The sequence below is a fragment of the Ambystoma mexicanum genome, chromosome 8, assembly GCF_040938575.1.
Source record: "Ambystoma mexicanum isolate Mex_15411 chromosome 8, UKY_AmexF1_1, whole genome shotgun sequence".
Lineage (NCBI taxonomy): Eukaryota > Metazoa > Chordata > Amphibia > Caudata > Ambystomatidae > Ambystoma > Ambystoma mexicanum.
Window position 1 is genome coordinate 491,884,018 of NC_090929.1, and position 21,203 is coordinate 491,905,220.

The window sequence follows — 21,203 nt, forward strand, 5'->3', positions numbered from 1 at the left end:
TACCTTCCGCGTGGACTGGGTCTTCTAGCCACAGAGGAAGCACTCTGACTCGTTCCAGAGGACATTTCTGATAAAAGATACCAGATCAAGACTCCACTCCAAGACCAGCATTAGCAGCCCCGAACACCGGGAACACAGGGCGCGTCACAGCTGTTGCAGGGATAAGTCAGAACACTATTGCATTCCCACCCAGAAAAAAACAAAAAAGAAACACCAACTAGAGCCTTCTTCAAAGGACCCCAATGGAAGCATTCATTTAGACTTTAGTGAAAGGCCAAACACTATTACAAGATGCCTGTTGAACCCCTGGAGGAAGGGAGGTGGAGGGTTCAGCTTGTGCTCAAGAAAGTGAGCAGCTTGTCATGTTGTCAGGGCATTGCTTTGTCCCATGTAGAGCCATATGTGCCAGCTATTGTTTTAAAGAAGTGCACCAAAGGCGAGGACCAAGCTGCTTTCTTCTCTAATGGAGTAAATGACCAGAAGAGGTGGAATCAGTACACCGCTCCTCTTCCTACAGGAGAATGGCAATTAACATACCATAATGCTAATCCTACAAGAGGGAACACCAATACAGAAATCAAGGGCATTCTAGAAAGATTGGGTAAAGAGGAATTGTATAGAAAGCAGTTTAGAGGGGTCAGGTTACTTCCACAGGAGACTCCAGGATACAAGTACTACCATTTGAAGGACTTGGCAATCAAAGGATTAGGAAATGCTGGAGACCAACTTCTTGCAACCATTTCTAGAGTCAATATAAAAAGATGGAAAAGGGAGCATAGTTAGTCTGGACCAAGAAGTTGGGGGGACCACAGGACTACCCCCAAAAGACTACCTGTGAGTCCAAGTCGATCAGAAGGAGTATCCAGGAAGTCAGGAAAAAAGCAAAGATGATGATGATAGTAAGCCTACCTCATCCACCGCCAACCCCTGATCCAGCAGTGATATACACCTGGCAACACAGGTCTTCCATTTGATCATAGCCCAAACACAGAAGTAGCCCTGGACATTGAGGCTATGCACACATATAGCAACCCCAACCTCGGAAAAGACTACCCTACAGAACATTGTACATTTGCAGAAAGTGGTACGATGATACGCAATTGGGCCCTTGCTGTTGTCTCTCGTGAATGACCCTTCATCCTTTCCTTGTGTAAACAAAAGTGGTCCCAGGTGAAGAGGAAAATGTACTAATTTAGAACGGCAGACCCAATTGGAAACCTGTACATCTGTAGAATGTCCTGGTGAAATCAACAGACAGATCTACTGGAGTGCTGGATTCTAGAAGACAGACAGTAGTCCCAGAGTTGGTTGAATGCTAGGAACCAGAAACCGGGTAAAGAATGGGAATCATATGGGTTGACTGAGATAAAAAGCCTGCCCAAGACAAAAGTGGTCTAGTGCATGAATATATCGGTGCGGATTGTAACAAAGTGGATATCCCGGACACCAGAGGTAAGTTCATGGTGATTTATTGTCCTGGTCCTGTACTCCATCAGTAAACACACTGGGATGGTAGGGGACAAAGATGACACGACATCATAAGGGAAAAAACACTTGGCTCACCCCACACCCATACTTCTCAGCTCTCAGCTCTCTCTCTGTTGAACGGTCACCCAGTAGAACACTCCAACTCTCACATTCCACCAGCTCATGACCTCACTCACTGCTACTCCAAGCCACATTACAACACCTCTCCCTCCTTAGGGAAACACAACAGTATGAAAAAGGAAAAACAACCAGCACCAAACCCCAATCATCCAACACTAACACAGTACCAGAAATCCCGCACACAGCGGCCGCCTATGTCCAGAACCCCTGGCAACCCAAAACATAAGGAACCAAACGCATAGGGAACGTTTCACAGGCCAACCGGACCACACAGAAAATGGCCAACCGGACCACATACAAAATGCCAATGGCACACTTACTCCCATGACAACAACCTGCCACAACCTTCGACACCAACTCCCCATGTCCCTCGACTGTCACCCTCGAGGACGAAAAATGAACTGCACTATGCCCGTCCTGAGCTGCCCCGCAGGACCTAGGGCTGCAACCCCTAGACATACTATTGTTAGATAACACTAACAACTATCTAACCAAACTTACCCTCCTACACACCAACACCTTCCACTCCGGTCTGCCCCCCCAGAGTCTCAGAGCTGCCCCTCTGAGCACAAACCAAACCTCCCCCTGAACGGAGTAACAACAAATGCCCAACAGCAACCGAGGGAACCACACAGCACAACTCTCACTGCAGTACCACAAAGAAACCGCACCCACAATACTGCTCCACTACCACTAAACCATTGGCCATTTTCCTCTCTCTTACGATACACCACCTCTACACATCAGTAAAACAAACTGATTTACCAAACTAGGAATCAGGAGGTAAACTGCACAACCTCAGATCCAACATAGTAACCTACTCCAGTCAAAACCAGGTACTATGAAAACACTGGCAAAGCCGAAAAACCCTCAACCATAGCGACATATCTAGGACCCTAGACCAAACGCAACAACATGAAATTCAAATACATACTTCGGCATAGCGACCAAATTGCAATTTAAACCAACCGCTATGAAAAACACAACAGCAAAACACTGCCCTGAGAATAACACTCAGTGACCTACCCTGATATTGCACCAGGCACTATGACCACAACAACACCTCATCAACTCCAGCCACTACACTCAGGAATAAGGCACTATGGAGATCAAAAACATCATAGCGACCTACCCCAGCACCAAACCAGGAACTATGTAACAGAAAACGCTGCCATGAGATACACCACAAACATAGTGACCTACCCCAGCACTGGGCCAAGCACTACGTAAACAGGACCATTGAGGGAACAGACACCAAACACACTCCGAACACACAAGTGGACAATCCAACTCAACCCAAACACCAACACACATAGCGACCTACCCCAGCATTCGAACCGGGCACTATGGGAAAGAACAGAGGACACACCTACACTCCAACTGCTCCAACACACGCCCTCACACACAGACATAGCGACCTACCCTGGCACTACGACCCCAATGAAGTCATAAACACGTGACCCCACACGTGCAATAACTCATTGTACTCGCACTTATAAGCTACACTCCACAGTCCGACACACACAGCAATAAGCATACAAAGCTATGTGATGCAGATAACATTGCAATATGCATGGTAAAATAGGTGCAGACCATATTTGAAATGTCACCCAGACCCTCACATTCCACCGATAGATCTGGGATGGCACGCCAGATAAACAAAGTTTCACACTGTATGAAAAACAGTGTTCCAAATGACAGAGGTCACACTAATGCATTTATGTTCACATTACTCAGTTCACAAGTAAACCCCAGTCCACACTCCCTGAAGTTATGATTCCACTGGAACGGTGTCCCATCCCTTTGATGAAACAACAGGAAAAGCACAGTCATTTATGAAATGTGGTTACAATACACCGCCCACCCTTGCCTTGGGAGATGAAATGAGGTGGAAGCACTATTCCCGACCACACAGGGCACTAAACGCACACGAAAGGCCACAACAAAAGACACCACAGGCAACAAACAACAGCCTTCAGCAAAACCACTCCCAACGTTACACCCAGGGCCTTGAAATGAGACTTCTAGCTTCTATCCTAATAAAGTGAGCCACAACGTACACAACACTCACTCTGACGCATATGGCCCAAAACACTAACTTGACCGAGATCCCCTATTCAAACGCTTCGCTGGAAAAACTCGGGAAAATTCCCACATCTCAACTGGGAATCACTCTTTAATTCTTTGTTGCCCGGTACATTCTTTCCGGCTCGCAGACAGACTCCTTTCAGACTGTCCTATCTTTTTGTCAACTACGCTCTTACGTGCGCAGTGGAGAAGCCAAGACGTGCCTTCTTCATGCTTGCCGGCTTCCCGATTTACGTCCAGCACTGCGGGGACGGGGACGGGGACTTCCACGACAACCCCAACAGCCCGCTCGCGCGACTGGCCAGGGCCAGCTGAGACGCAGTAACATCACCACTTCTGCCAGGGCCGCCTTCCTAGCGATCTCCACGGGGATTCACCACAAACCCATACGAACACCCCGAAGCCACTCCGCCGGGGCCAAGAAATGTCGCCACCCCGACGTAGCCTCCCAGGGGCCGTGGGCACTTGATTGGGGTAGCACCAGTCTCAGGCCTATTGCAGGTGACCACCCCAGCAGTACCATCTCGCCACCCGGCTCCTGCCAGACCGGCAACGAGGGAAAGGATACAAGTACTCTGGCCCCGCACAGCTTGATCCGGGGCACCGCAACGCCGGCCGACCTGACACAAGGGGAACCACCTGGGCTGTCCACTCTCCGGCCCCTCCACAACGGCCGGCCCAAGCGTCGTCCAGGGGCGGCACCGGAGCGATGCACGGCTCTCCCCGAGCAAACAGCTGCAAATCTGCCTCCCGCTTCGGTGCCACTGCGCCCATCCGCCCGGAGCTAGGACGGCGCGGATGGCACAGCTCTTAGATTGGTCTGCGGGACACTGAGCTCCACAACTCCGGCAGCACTCCACCCCTTGCTGGCAGGGGAACGCTGCATCTTCAAACGGCAAAACTTCCCGGAGCAGCCCTCCATACCGAACGGACTGAAACAACGGGCCGACTTAACACACGACCCCGCCTAGGTGTAGGGGACATCCTCGGGCGCGGTGTTCCTGAAGTGCTGCACCCCCCCCCCCCACAGCAGCACCGATGGGGAAGGCTATCCACCTACCATCCCATCCTCGTCACCATTGTTACAAAGTGGATATCCGGGACACCAGAGGCAAGTTCATGGCGATTTATTGTCCCGGTCCTGTACTCCACCAGTAAACACACTGGGATGGTAGGGGACACAGATGACACGACATAAGGGAAAAAACACCGGGCTCACCCCACACCCATACTTCTCAGCTCTCTCTCTGTCGAACGGTCACCCAGTAGAACACTCCAACCCTCACATTCCACCAGCTCATGACCTCACTCACTGCTACTCCAAGACACATTACAACACGGATCATGATTGATCCTCCCTCACCCATGTCCGTAATAAAGTCTAATTCCCCCTATTTTGATTACCTCTTCCAAAAAGATAAAAACACAGGGAACAACAAAAATGGGAACCCTACGAATCCATCAAGGACCCCCTTCAACAAATTCAATGCATCCTAGGAATGGTTGGAAGAGTGGTCCTAACTGGAAAAATGAAATTGAAGAGTCAAAGAGGGTGCACAGCTAGTTTTAGATATTCTTATGCGATGTGTTGTGTAGTGCTCACTTAAATTTAGTGATGCTTAGTAGGGTGCAGCCCACTAAATAATGCCTCCGTGCTGGGCATTCGTTATAGACTGAGAAAGAAAGTACCTAGGCTAATTAGCCATCAGTGTGGGCCCCACTCCTTTAATTCCCACTAGGGGTTAAATGTCTCGTCTCTTGTTTTTAGAAACAGTAACGTCGAATTTCAAAATGTTTTTGATAAATTCATTTATTCATGAAAATGTCTTTGTTGCTTGCAATAAAAATTGGTTAAACATCACTGATTTGTTTGCTGCTGAAAATGACAAATTAAAAACCCTATGTCTAATGCATTTCGGAAATGTTCCTTCTTCAGAGCCGGGTTTTACATAATATTACTGTTGAAGTATTCTACAAACATAATGCATTGACAACAAACGTTACAATTTTAGCAACACAGGGTACCCACAGATGACAGAAAAACACGTAACACAAATGAGAGAGAACATTTCAGACTGTCAGTAACTTTTGCAAGTTTAACATGTTTGCATAGACATTGTCTTACATCCTTACACAGGAGAGGAAAATCACAATAAAATGTCACGCAACCTGCATCACTGAGAACTGTGTTTATTGCATACGCTGTCCTTGTGGGGTGTATTACGTGGGAGAAACAGGCCGAAAGCTACGTATTCGCATAAATGAACACAAATCGTGTATACGGAATAAGAATACCAACTCAGTAGTAGCAAACCACTTCAGTGAAAAAAAGCACAATATATTGCAAGTTAAATTTCAAGTGTTAGAAGTCATCGAGAGCTCCACTACGGACATCAAGAAAAAAGACAACAGAGAGAAGCTTATTGGACTAACAGAATTGAGGCATTATCACTGCGAGGAATGAATGATGAGTTCGACCTTAACGGCTTCTTATGATATATCATACTTTTCTTTGTTGTGATTGACCCACAATCTACCGCCTTGATCGCTAATTAATTTTTTGGAGAAAATCCTTTTCACCATACTCCATATTATGTCATCTAATGATACAGCAAGCCTAGACAAATATCAGCCATGATATGCCCATGGTGTGCTCTTGTAACTGTAAAGTATACATAACGATACTATCAGAGAGCAGTATCGTTAAAGTGATATACATTGTTTTTATTCACTTTAGAAATCACATGTTCCTTCAAGCATGTAGTGCTCCTACAATTAAGTATATAGTATGACACTAATAGCAAACAGGATTGTCACTATTGTCTAAGAGATGTATTTTGTGTTCTTATTTTTGCATCCAATATTACATGTTCTTTTATGCATTCAGTTTACTACACTGTCTGCAAAAATGTTTTTAAAAACCCCTTTTTTCTCATCAGGAATTTATTGTTCCCTTTGCACACAATGCGAGTCAGAAACATGCACTTTACAAATACATTTCTACTATAGAACCAAGGTGCATTTTCCAACTATGAAGTTCACTAGCCTCGATAACACATGATATACTTTGTACTTTGATTAACACTTGATAACAATTGAAGTTAGGCTGTTTACCACACAGCCACTCGCCTTTTGCCCATACCAATATGGCCGGCACGCTTAACAGCGAGCGGCCTTATATATAAACATTGCCACGGCAACGTCTAACTTGCATACAGAGCTTCAGAGTTTCACCGAACGCCATTGAAGCAAGTATTACACCAATAGTGGGTCGGCAGCAGCTATACTGTTTTACACAGTCAAGAGACCTTCCGGCAAGACGATTTACGTGTGTCACAATACTTCATTTTATGCAGCGATCTGCGAACGCAGACAAAAGACCGCACATTTACACTGACCCTGAGCAGGGAAGTTACCTGCCATCAGGTCAGTGCCATAACAGGGTGAAGGAGGGTGTTTCACCAGGCACAATCTTGTAGACTATAGACAGCACCAAGCATCTTAATGAACACTTTACTATATAATCATTTTCCCTGTTATTTGACCAGTTACACTAACAAGTCATGATACAACTGGGGGGGGGCAGTGGGGGACCACAACAGTGATGTTTTAAAAAAAAAAACCACAATAATCAGGTTGGATACTAACGAACTACTCTTTAAATACTATGCAAACATGTTAAACTTGCTAAAGTTACTTACAGTCTGAAATGTTCTCTCTCATTTGTGTTACGTGTTTTTCTGTCATCTGTGGGTACCCTGTGTTGCTAAAATTGTAACGTTTATTGACAATATGCATTAGCCATAGGGTTTTTCATTTGCCATTTTCAGCAGCAAACAAATCGGTGATGTTTAACCAATTTTTTACTACAAGCATCAAAGAAATTTTCATGAATAAATGAATTTATCAAAAACATTTTGAAATTCGGCTTTACTGTTTCTAAAAACAAGAGACAAGACATTTAACCCCTAGTGGGAATTATAGGAGTGCGGCCCACACAGATGGCTAATTAGCCTAGGTCCTTTCTTTCTCAGCCTAACTGGAAAAATGCCAACATTTGGAAAAAGGCAGCCCAAACACAAACCCTCAGTGAATTTATTTCATACTTCCTCACTGCATCCAACAGGCAAAAAGAGTGGCGATGAAGTGCCCTTGAAAACATAGGACACAAAAGTCGGTCTTCCCTGATGGGAGTCTGGTAAACTGGCCTGTGACCAAAAGAAAAGACTCAGGGGGTTTCATTTAGTGTACCATTGGGAGTCAGCTTGTTGACCTGCTAGGGTGAGTGGTGAAACTGGGGAGAGTCCCAGGTGGGAGGCCCATAGGTGGAGCTGCTGAGCAATATTGAGGGTGAGACGAGAGCTCCTGCTAAAGCAAAGCAGACTCGGGATACAGACGAGGAGAGTTAATCGACAAATGCAAGCCACTAGGACCGAGCAAAGCCACTTTGAGTCCGAACATGAGGACACAAACCAGGAGGTGAGGACCAGAAACAAGAATCAGATAAATGTCAAGAACCAAGAGTTAGGGGTGGGGGTTTGGAGGGGAAAGAGACTGGATGTATTCAAATACCAGAGGGTAGAGACAGAGCGAAGACCCAGAAACTGGGGAAAAACCATCATTGTAGCTAAACCCCAATGGCAACAGGCATTTCAAAAGACACTTTGAAAAGATGTGCTACATACAGAGTGTGTGTTCCTAGGCAGCAAGATCTACAGTACAGTGTTCTATACATCCAGGGAACAAAAAATTATTAATTCTAAACAGATTCATTTACATTTTTGGTCTGTGTTCAGCACAATTTCGCCACAGTGGAATTTACTCTGCCCCAACTATAGCCAGTTCATCTGTGTCCCTATTCTATTGCCATCCCATTTATAGGCCCCTAGATTGAGGTTGTCATATTTATGTTCAGCATTGGTGGGTCCATTTAAAAAAAAATTCATTTATAAAGCGCCAAAGCTCACAAGCATCAGGGCGCTACATATAACAAGAACACGGGAAATAGACAAAACATTACATAACAGATCCTGACACTGGATAGTTAGATTTAGGCTGTGTTGAGGAGTCAGACAAATGTGATTTTAGTACTTCCTAAAGGCCAAGTAACAATTCTCCAGACAAGGGGCTAACGGTAGGGTGTTCCAGTCCTGAGCAGTGAGGATAGGGTAACAACAACCCCAAACCTCTGGTTGTCTTAGACTTGAGAACTGCCAGTAGGCCGCCTGAGGTGGACCGAAGTTGTCTTGGGGGGGGGACAGGTATGTTTTCAATTGTTCCTCGAGGTAAACAGGAGGTTTGCCATGAAGACATCTATGGGCCAAATGAGAGGATTTTTAAGTGAATTCTGTCTGTGATGTTTAGCCAGTGAAGCTTCCTCCTAGCTTGAGAGGCGTTTCCTCCTAGGGATCTCATTGATGATGATCCGCACAGCTTCGTTTTGAAGTACCTGCATTCTCTTGACGCAGTTACTACTTGCACCAGCCAGTAAGGCATTTCAGTAGTCATGGCGACACATGATTGCTCTGATCAGGGATGTACAGTTTTTGAGGGACAGTCAGTGCTTTAACTGGGCCAGAGCCTGCCGGGGCTCCTAAAAGTGGGGTTGAGCCGGTGCCCTGCCTGGGCCCCCCCCCCCCGGTCCCACCACAACATTGGCGGATGCATTATACTGTCACGGCCGCAGTCGTGACGGGAGAGGTGCACCCGGCATTAGGCCAGGCAGCTGACAGAAGCTGGCTTGCCCTTCCGTCTGTCACTGTAGCTGCCTCTGGTGACACCCCCCTTACAGCCCCCACCACCTCCCTCCACACCTCTGCTCATCCCCCCCTTGCGAAGGGTCATCAGAGGAAGTTACTTTGCCTTTGTTTACCCAGGTCAGCGGATGGGGATGGGGGGTGGAGGGGGCTTTAATTTCTTACCCCACTTAAAGCCCTGGGGACAGTAATGGTTTCACTTGTCTTAGTACTCTAAAATGTTATTGTGACGTGTTTACTATCCCATCAACATGAGATTCCGTACCGAGTGAGGCATTCATGTAGACCCCCAGCGTGTTCACTTTCTCTGTAACTTATGCTGTTCAGTTCGATATTCATATGGGAAAATTCTGTACTTAACTTGGCACTAGTCTGGGTGGAGCCAAAAATCATTCATTCAGTTTTTGTGGCGGTCAAACACATCATTCCTAGTCTGTGAGCCGTCCGGTGGAGCAGGAGCTCCCAAACACTGCAGGAGCAGTGCCCTCCAGGCCGGAGCATTTTACCCACATCGAGGTAAGCTAGCTGGCTTTACCTCACGTCAACTGCAATCAGCTGCTTTTCTCCATTTTCTACACGGAACGCACCGTAATTGCATCCGTCAAGGCTGCATTCAACCAGAAGACACATTTATCTGCTGAACCCAAAATGGACAACGCTGTTCTCCCGTGTGCACCTATCCTCCATTGCACACCACAAGGCTGGGTTAATGCAAAGATGGCCGCCCCGAAATTCTGAGACCGCACTTGCAGCTGATCTTCGTCTATTGCTGCTGCCTCAACCAAGATTGGCTGTGCATTCCCATAACTCCAATCGAAGCTGGTAGTTGTTAGCCGGCTCTCACTAAAAGGCTCCAACCTGTCCAGAACCTGTCCTGAGCCGTTCCGACCATCGGCCAGAGATTCTGCCTCTGACCACTACCATCTAAATCTAGCCGTGTTATCCGGATTGTCTGCACCAAGTGCAGCTACCCCTCTTTGGCCTTACCCCCTGCTTCTCTCCTACCCCCTCTGACTGGTCGCTCCCTGTTTGAGATGCTAAGCCCCGCCAGCCCACGTCTGCGTCAACATACAGTTGAAGCTCACTGCACCTCCTGCCACAAAACGCTTGAGGCTCGCCATATTTACTCTGACTCGGCCTAAACTAACCCGCGCATATGTACTGGTGTTAACATATGTACCCCGCCCAAGGTCTGTCCAACTGCGCCTCTGCCTGTATATCTTGGACTAAGGTATCGGGTACCTTATGTTTCAGCCGTCGCCAGCTTCATCTCCTTGGACTCCGCCGCTGACACTTGGTCACTTTACTGTATTAATCGCAGTGCGCACCATGTCTCTTGGTTATATGTTACCACCCGTCTGCATATAGCCTGTCACATCTGTTCTTTCTACTGTTCTCACTATGCTAATTTAGTATATGTTAACTTCTGTGCCTACCTGCCTGCTGCTGCAAAGAGCCTGCCACTTTATCTTTTCTTTCTGCCGCATTTATTGTGCTATTTTCTGAAACCATGTTTCTTATTGTGTGTTGATTATGTGTTAACATTGGCTGATAACTATGTGCTGATAACTTTGGCTCCAGAACATTGGGATATCTGTTTAAGATGTTGCTTTTGCCATGCGAATATTCGTAAACTGCACATTTAGTATGTCCATATGACACACATGCATGACCACTGCTACATACAGTCCGTCACACTATCTGCATTAGCTGCCACATTTTACCTTTTGTTGAGACCATATGTGCCCGTCTTCTGCCGCTTTTAGCCTTTCTCTCTATTTGAAAGGTGACACTTTCTCAGTTAGAGAAAGTGTCACCTTTCTCTAGCTACGCTGGCTCCCTCGTTCACACCCTACGCTCCAGTTTATATCAGGAAGCCCAATCTTAGCCATTTATATAAAGCGCCATCATTTCCTCTATGACAACCTGGTGGAGTACCCTCTACACTTGGTGGAGCATCCTCCACATCTGCTCTTTGATCCTCTTCCACATCACTGCTACCATAGGTGTAATAAGCCCATATACACATACCACCGCACTAGTACTCCAAGACCTAAGCAAAATTAATTCTAACCATTCTTTATACCCCAGCCCCAGTATGCTTGCCACAGCACAGATCCCTATGTCCCTACCTTGCTCTACGCTCGTAGGAACAAAACACTCGGCGCCCGCACCTCAACTAATCACTGATCACAATCTAAGACCTGAATGCTTAATAACTCCAGCACCACTAGCAAAGAACAGTGTACTCACTCGCCCCCTATAATACAAAATCTGCTGCAGACTACCGTTGCATTGCCTTCTCAGCCCGAAGCTGCCACTATAAAAAGGGGCTCTGATTAATGCTAGATCGCTAATTGCTCATACTCTTGACATCTCAGACCTCATCACCACCAATCAATTAGATTTTCTAGCTGTCACAGGAATGTGGCTTCATCCTGCTGCAGGTCCTGTGCTCATGCTAGCTTTTCCAGACGATTATATCTCCACAACCGACAGAACCATCAAGCGAGGTGGTGGCGTAGCTATTATTGCCAACAACTCACTCGCTATCAGAGAAAGTACGAGTACAACTTTCCCCTCTGGGGAACTTCTTACTATAAAACTCCCTCTCTCCGCAGAGAGGACACTACTCATCCACACTCTATACAGATCTCCGTGTCAGTTATCCTCCTTTGAGGAAGACATCACAGACCTCCTCACACAAAACACCAAACCTGGATCACAAATCCTGCTACTAGGCGACTTGAATCTTGGCCTTTTGGACAACTCAGATACCAACGCCTTGGCCATCTAAAACACTATCAGAATTAGGCTTCACATTGCGCATATCTGACCCTACACAGTATAAAGGCAGAATCTTAGATTGGATAGCAGACTTCAACTGCAATACATGACTCTAAACAAGCAACACCTAAGAACCTCTAAGCCCCACCAGCATTAACCAGCAATAACCGTCTAATCGCATTAGAAAGCATTCTTCCCCTACTCAAACCCATCACCCACCAACAGCTTGCGCCTGACATAGATTCATCTGTAATGGTTGACCTACTCAACCAGAGCCTACTTAAGGCCCTCGACCATTTAGCTCCAATTAAACTAAGGAAAGCCAAACCACTGGCACACCTCAATAAATGATTCTCCTCAGAGCTGAAACCTTACATAAAGCTAAAAGAGTTGCATAGTTGTTTGAGAAAAAAAACCTTCAGCATCTACTGTATGCAAAACTGACATCTTAGAAACTAAAAGGGAAACTACAACATAATCCTCAATGCTAAATCCAGCACCAAGGAGCTTTTCAACATCCTCAAAGAACTGGAAACTCCCATCACCCCCCCCCCCAGACTCTAGTAATAAGGACACCCTTTGGCGTACAAACATCCAAAAGGCACTACTTAACAAAATAGCACTGCTGCAATCTAAAATTGAAATAAAAAAAATCCAGTTGGGCGACCACGGCCAAACCTGATAACTTATACTGCCTACTCCAAGCTCCCAGCACCCTACACCCCCTAATCAAATTAAAGCCTTCGAATTCACCCCTGTCACTACATCAGAGGTAGAGGCCATCATTAAAAGTCTCAAACCGTCCAGATGCCTAGGAGACATCTGCCCAGCTTCAATCATTAAAGAAGGGGCCAAAGAATTCGCCCCCTTCATCACATCCTTCATAAACTCCTCTTTTGCTTCCTGTATCGTTCCCAAAAATCTCAAAGACACCTGGGTTATGCCCCTCATCAAAAAACCTAACCTTGACCCCAATATCCCTACCAACTTAAGACCAATCACTACAGTGCCTTTTCTCCTAAAAATGTTAGGCAAGGCAGCATATGTCCAGAATCAAAATCATCTTGCGACCAACAACCTCTTAGGCCTCAGATAATCTGGTTTTAGATCAAGATGCAGGTCAGAAACAACCCTCTTGGATCTGAAAATCCAGAAGAATGAGGCGAGGGAAAACAGAAAGCCTGCGCTACTCCTCTGACTTCTCGGCAGCGTTCGATTTAGTCGACCACAACATCCTAACTAACCACTTTATAACAGCTGCCTCCTTCTCCACCAAAGCTGCAGCATGGGTCAACTCCTTCATGTCCGATAGATCAATGAGGGTTTTCTCCCTCACTGCTTCAGCGGATCCCTCCCCCATCACATGTGGAGTCCCCCAAGGCTCATGTGTCCCCCCCTACCCTTTATAACATATTTACGAAGCTCCTTTTTGATCATCTAGATAACCTCGGCATATTATACATGAACTATGCAGACGATACATAAATTCTCATCACCCTCTCAAGCGACTATCAATCAGATTCCACACTCCTAAATGACATACAATACAATCCAGCTCAACGACGATAAAACCAAGCTTTTACTCATTGGATACAAGTTAAGACCCAAACTAGGCCCCAAATACTCTACCTTTAACATTGACGGTAATCTCATCAAAGTTGACAAAGAAGCCAAAACCTTAGGCTTCTACCTTGATTCCGCCCTAACTATACAAAGACAAACAAACTACACCTCATCCCTCAATGGCCTACACAGCTAAACTTATAAATGCCTGTAGACCTTTCCTGTCCACAAACAGCTCTACTCCCCTTGCAAGAGCGCTTATACTGTCCAAACTGGACTATTGTAATACTTTATACCTTGGTACGAGCCAGAGGAACCTCCACAAGTTACAAGTATTGCAAAACAACGCACTTAGAACGGCCTTAAATATTCCGCAAATCAGAAGGGACATCAAGTGCTCTCAATCCAAGACAGGATCACCTTTAGAACATTTATGAACACCCATAAATGCCTAAATAATTCAGCCCCTAAATACCTAGTAGATAAATTTACTAGGAAACAGTCTATCAGACCTACTAGAGCTAGCTATGCCCACTGCCTCAACATACCTAAATTCAAACTCCGTAAAGATGGAGGCTCCAGCTTTCCGGTATTGGTGGCCAAGTCCTGGAATAAACTCCTGCTTGCTCCAAGGACAGACTCAATATTCCTCATATTCCGAAATAAAGTAAAAGCATGGTTGTTTGATCCAACAAACCAACTACCTCTTCTACACTTGTGTTCCCATGACTGAACGGACTCTGCCCTTTGCTCTAAAACACCCCTCTAGCCAGTCGCCTTTGGCCGTTTTCTAGCCCACCACGAGCCTTGTTATGAACCTTCGTACATTTTGTATATCTTCCAATCTTGTATATATTCATATCTATGATTATTTCCATGACTATTTGTCTGCATCATTGTAGTAACTTTGTTGTATCCAAGAAAAGCACCCAGATACCCCTGGGTTCGGTGCGCTATACAGGCAAATAAAACAAACATCCAGTTTAGAGACTTGCAGTATTTTAGGAGGCCATAAATGTAATCAACTTGGACAGTGTCAGTTGCATAATCTCAACTCAACTCCATAAGGCGTGGAGTGTAGTCTGTGACCTATTGACATCCTTGCACGTCTGTTTTACAAACTATACACAGTGGTCTCATATATAGATTGAAAAAGGTGGGAGACACATCAGCACCTTGAGGGACGCTGCACGTGATTGACTCGGCATTGGATGACAGGTGACTGCCTGTTGCTCAGTAAAGTGACCACAAAAGTGATGGGTGGAAGGTTTCGAATGAATCTAAACCACTGGCAATTGCTCTGGGCCAACCTTCCACACCACCGTTTTTTAGCCCGTCTGCGCCATTGCAAAAGGGGACCAGCCATGTGCAAATCAGTCAGCAGCTGCCGCCACTCAAGGTAGCAGCCCAGCCCGAACTGCTAGGCCAGGTCCCCTCTGCACAGAAAACCAAGCAACCCCAGACATGTTTCGGCCTTGTTGGACCTCCTCAGTGAGGTGCAGCCTGGTTCCCTGTGGCGCAGCGAGCAAGGGACCCACGTCTGGGCATACCCTCTCTCACTGAGGAGGTCCAACAAGGCCGAAACATGTCTGGGGTTGCTTGGTTTTCTGTGCAGAGGGGACCTGGCCTAGCAGTTCGGGCTGGGCTGCTACCTTCGGTGGCGGCAGCTGCTGACTGATTTGCACATGGCTGGTCCCCTTTTGCAATGGCGCAGACGGGCTAAAAAACGGTGGTGTGGAAGGTTGGCCCAGAGCAATTGCCAGTGGTTTAGATTCATTCGAAACCTTCCACCCATCACTTTTGTGGTCAGTTTGTTTCTCCTTGTGAGAGAGGGTATGCCCAGACGTGGGTCCCTTGCTCGCTGCGCCACAGGGAACCAGGCTGCACCTCACTGAGGAGGTCCAACAAGGCCGAAACATGTCTGGGGTTGCTTGGTTTTCTGTGCAGTGGGGACCTGGCCTAGCAGTTCGGGCTGGGCTGCTACCTTCGGTGGCGGCAGCTGCTGACTGATTTGCACATGGCTGGTCCCCTTTTGCAATGGCGCAGACGGGCTAAAAAACGGTGGTGTGGAAGGTTGGCCCAGAGCAATTGCCAGTGGTTTAGATTCATTCGAAACCTTCCACCCATCACTTTTGTGGTCTGTTGCTCAGTAAAGAGCAGATCCAGTTTGTGGCTTCATTTGAGCAGATGAGCACCCCCGAAAGGTGGACAATGAATTTAGTAGGTGTTTGTGATTTAACAGATCAAAAGCCGCGGAAAGATCTAAAAGAATTAGACCAGTTTTGCTTTTGTCGAGGATGTGAAACATCTGCATCTGAAGATCCAGCAAGGCACTTTCAGCACCGTGCAGAGCTTGAAAGCCAGATTGTTTTAGATGAAGGATATTAGAGTTTTTTGAAATGTTGCCTGAACTGCAATGTAGCAACTTCATCTATGACTTTCAGAGGGGAAAGTGGGTTTGTAATGGGTCTAAAATGACTTGAAACTTTTAGGCTTAAAAGTTAGAAATAACACCTCCATCAAAAAAACCTAAGTGTGATGATGTAAGGAACATTCTCAGGCAAAAGAAGAGTTCACAAAGCGTACCAGAAAAGGGGCAAAAATATGTGGTTTTATGTAGAATGAATTTAGGTGGAAAAATCTCTGTGGGACAAGATTTCGGGGGCATAAGTTTAAGAATCTCTAGCATTTCGTCTATTGATCTGCAAGAAAAGGAGAAAGCAGAAATTGGGACAGATTTAATGTTAGATGTCATGACGGGACAGGGACTGTCCTTTAGTAGAGAGGTGGAGATTTTCTTACGGGCGGCAGTGATCTTATCTACAAACGCTTGCTGTATCTTGCCGCATGAATTTGTTTTCCATAGGTTTTAGATAACGATTTCCAGATTTCCTTGTTTTCCCGTGTTTCTCCCCCCCCCCCAATGTCCGTTCCACCTGTCTTTTTTAATTAATTTTTTTAATGCAGGGAGAACCATGAATGCTGTCTCTGATCCATATGGATTTAAAAGAGGCAACTGCATCCAAATAGTGGATTAGTTGATAATTGTATGGGGAGACCAAGGCCTCAAGGGGTCAGAGTTGTGGGGCAGAGCCAGAATCTCCTTCAGCTGTAGATCAAATTCCTCCAGATTGACCTTTTTAAAGTTCTTACTAGTTACTTTTTTTGGCACAGGGTGGAATTGTTCATGTGTATTTGGCAGATGGATGCAACACTCCATAAAGGAGTGGTCAGACCATGGACAGGCTTTGGTTTTAGTAATTTCCATGGTGATATTTCTTGCCACAAACCCGTTGTGGTTATTACCTCCTGAATGGGTGGGCTCGAAGTTAAGGATTTGGAAGTCCATAGATGTTAATGATTTTTATACCTCTCTGGCTTTTTTGTCTTCAAAGTTATTTAATTCATAGTTCAGGTCCCCAACTAAGATGGAGGCACTGTTTGGTTTATTGAGAGGACTAAGCAAGTGTATCAAGTCTTAAATAAAGTCAAATATAGCTACTGGTCGGCAGTATATCAGGATTACATTAATACAGAAGTTATTGTTTGGTAGAAGTTTCAGGTGACAGACTTCACAGCTGATGGGAGATTCAATGGTTTCCAATTTAGATTTAACAAGGCAAGCAACCTCACCTACAGTGCTCTGTATGCGATCTTCCCCAAAGAAACTGTTGCCTGGTTCAGTGGCCAGGTTTATGTGTGGTCCACTGGAATCCTTCAGTCAAGTTTCTGTCACACACATAACTATGCCATTTTCCTGGATATAATCATGCACATCTATGGCATGCTTTTTTAGTGAGCAGGTGTTCAAGTGGGATATTTTGATCACCCTCCCTCTACAAACTTGGTAATAGGCTTATTTTGTTTCGTCCATCAGGGCATTTAGTTCCAACAAGGGAGAGAGATTTTTGAGTCTTATGAATTTTGATCCGTTGTGTGCAGATTGTGTCGTGAGGCATGATAGGCTGTATTTGCACTGGCAACATCTTCCAAGTTAGTAACAGCATCAGTATATACATTGTCACAGTTTGCGGTACGCACTGAAGTCATCAAAAGAGGTACAGGGGATGTTGCATTTGTAATGGGTCTCTCTTTATTAACGTGATGGCATCGAGCGCCTTGGCTAAGTATTTTTCTACTAGCCTTTCTTGGCGCAGTTTCAGCTGCTAAAAGCAGTTTTCACTCAGAAAAGCACCCCATAGTACAGTCTGGTGGAGTAAGAGGTGGCCAGCGTTCCGGGTCCACCTCCAACTGGCAGGCAGCGACACTTCCGGCGCCGACTGGATTGTCCTGGTGTGCCGGCGCTGGTGTGCCTGGAACAAGACAAATAGGGTGCTTGGGCCGATGGGACATGCAGTTTGTCCCACCCAGAGAATAGCCTACAAATGCAGATGGCAAATTTGAAAACGAAAGATTCCGAACCTCAGGAACAGCGTGGTTCAGACACTTTGTATACAACCAGCTTTAAATGCACACACACGTGCCATTGCAATGAAAGCGGCTTGTAGTACAGAAACGATGTAAATATAAATCTAGACAGTCAAATGCAACAATCTAAATAGTATGTTTTTCTAGCAGCAGTGCTGTTCTGATCTTAGTGGCAGCTCCTGATTTATATGCAATTACAATCTAGACAAACAGTTCTAATCACAAGGAAGCAACGTTCTAACTTCTAAAATACAGCCAGGTGCTGGTAAATTGAAATCTCAAAGATTGTATCTATTATGGTCAGCCGGACTGTGGGCGGACCTCTCATTACAGGCAAACTGCTAAAACATGCTTTGGACTGAAAATGGCCCCTCACAGGAAGTCCTGTAATTCAATTTCTCTTCCAGAAGGAGAGACAGGTGAGGGGCGTGTGGTGCAGCCATGTAGGGAATATATGGAGGCCTAGTCTTTTGAGTCCAGCATTACTCCCAAATGTAAAGCTTAAAACCCAAGTGGTCCGATCGTGGAAGAAAGTTAGAAGTGAAATTCACATGCATTACCCTAACCATTTATATGCTGAATCATAGCCAACAGGCTTCCAGGTTGCCATTGGAGACTGTCCCCCATACCTTCGATTTCTTGGGAGGTTCTTCTCCGACAGGTTGGTTGGACCCTTTGCCTCGGTCCACTCTTGGTGCCTTCATAGCAAAGGCTGGCCTCTCCAGTGCCGCCTCTTCAAACTCATCCTCTCCCTGGTTGTTGGGGTCCTGTGCTGGATCAGCCACGTCCTCTGGCATCTGGGTAATTGGGGTGAGAGCAGAAGGGGGAGATAGACCATTGGGTGAGGGTTGATGCAGAAATGAACCACAAAAGGCAAAGATATTGATGGAACAATAGGCAAATATGGAGGTTTACAGACAGGAGGGCATGTCGGGCTCAGCATAGGATCCACATATCATATTTATTGACTCTTCCTGCTTGTATGATGAACCACTGCCTACAACTCTGCTCCCTGCACAATTCCAACAATGTGCTCAGCGCACATGCTGCCAACGAGATCACCTCCAGGAACTAGAATTAAACTTTGTGTTTAAAGCAAGGTGCCGGAGTGACCAGTTTATATGTTGTGCCCAATTTCAGTTAGCCTCTCTTGCACTTGCCAACAATTTGCTCAGAGCATGCTAAGCACACAGATTTTTATTTTTATGCCTATTCGGTACTGTGCTGAAATTACTTTACAGCTGACCATATATGCTTTCTGTTTATTGACCTCCTGATAACCCCCAACTTGGACATCCACTAAGACCTTCAACTCAGACGTCTGTGTTTAGTCAATAAGCCAGTAAAAGATCCCCAATAGCCCCCACCAAGAGGGCGTGGACCCTGCAATAGAAAATAAAGCTCTGATAATGGCCTGAAATGAAGTGAAGTTTCTGAAAGAGCAAGGGAGGTGCCATTTGTCGAAGTATGCTTCCTAATGGATTGTGCCTTTTGCTCAATTCCATGATAAAAGGATGTCTCTTCTGGGACCATTTTAAAAGGTCCTTTCCAATACAGTTCATTGTCAAGGTTAAAGACAGGCCGGAAACTGATGGTGTAAAAAGAAAGGCCTGTTTTCATACTTTAAAGACATGACTGGAATTCACTCTTTTCATCAACTATTGCCTCATTAGTATCTAAGAAAACGTACGGGAAAATCAAAAACTGTACACATGAAAAAGAGTGCATTTAAATCCCAAAAGAATTCACCAGACTCAATGTTTTTTGGAGAACAGGACACCAACATAAAAGTCTGATTTCATCACAAGGCCTACGTTCCTTGATTCTCTGTATAGAAGAAAAATTAATTTGTGTTGCAAACATGTAATTTTATTAAAGGATCGCATTGTGAAAAATCTACGTTTTTGAATAAAACACAATTAAAAAAAAATGTGCATGTTGCTTCATGTTAACTAAAAGAATGTAAAATGTCCCACAGAAAAGTCTATTTTTACTCTGCACTGCATATACGTCACTTCAAATCACAATGTGTATTATTTAAAAAACTCAAAATGGAACGGCAGGACATATTGCTAGATGTAGCTTTGGAGTAACTTGAAACTGTTTGAAGATAAACATTTCCAAGGCCTAGCCCCAGTCCAGGGATGTAGTCACAAGATAAGAGGCCACACAGTAGTACTGCATTCACGAGTTTAAACTGGATTTCACATTAAGCTCTTGGATATTGCCAGATGGCTGACTTCATGGAGAAACTTCAAAGAGACCTGTCAAATATATCATACCCTAGGCCTCAAAATCCATTAGTTAAATATTACAGGACTGTTATCCAATATTCTGTACACTGGAAAAGAACCCCTGCATTCAAACGTTTTCATATTAAGAGCGAGAAGGTGCTGGGTGTGATCTTGTGGCCGAAGTTAGCATCTTATTCATTTACAAACTGAAGAAAGGATATTTGGTGTGCAATTTTAATCAAAACTGTAATCCTTTGAAAAATCACTGACGGAACATGTTCAAAACACACAATTAGTTGCAGATTGTAGGTAGGAAATAGATCTTTACCACACACAAAATTCTTCTGCGGTGTCTGGGAAAGATTTTGAGATAAATGGAAAAATAGAGTGTTTCTGCTTATATGCATTGTGCGGAGACAGGAGGCGCTTTTATTTGTGCACACTGATCTACAGATTACAGTGAGATTAGTTTGAATAATCTTTTTACAAATGCAAGTCAGAAGTTAAGCCATAAAACTTAAAATGCCATTTGTTTCAGTTCGAGTGAGGTCCTCCTGCCTGTGTCATGAGACTGGTAACACCACACAAGACACAAGAAGGCTGGGGGGAATTCCAAAGAGATATAATTGCATGCACACAGAACAGACAGGTTTATATTGGAACTTAATATGGGGAGAGTAACATTGAAGATTGGAGGAATACAACTGTAGATGGCTGGGGGGAGCTGAAACATTTTTGG

At 45.2% G+C, this 21,203-nt stretch overlaps 1 protein-coding gene across 4 annotated transcripts in view; it reads right to left on the reverse strand.

Annotated features, from left to right (window-relative positions):
* Positions 1–21,203, reverse strand: part of LOC138472131 (Golgi integral membrane protein 4-like) — a 439,726-nt gene that overhangs the window by 80,817 nt on the left and 337,706 nt on the right. For all 4 annotated transcript variants that reach the window (XM_069610136.1, XM_069610138.1, XM_069610137.1 and 1 more), the window contains one exon: positions 18,860–19,027. In XM_069610136.1, the coding sequence (XP_069466237.1) occupies positions 18,860–19,027 (168 nt within the window). The remainder of the gene's footprint in view (positions 1–18,859; positions 19,028–21,203) is intronic.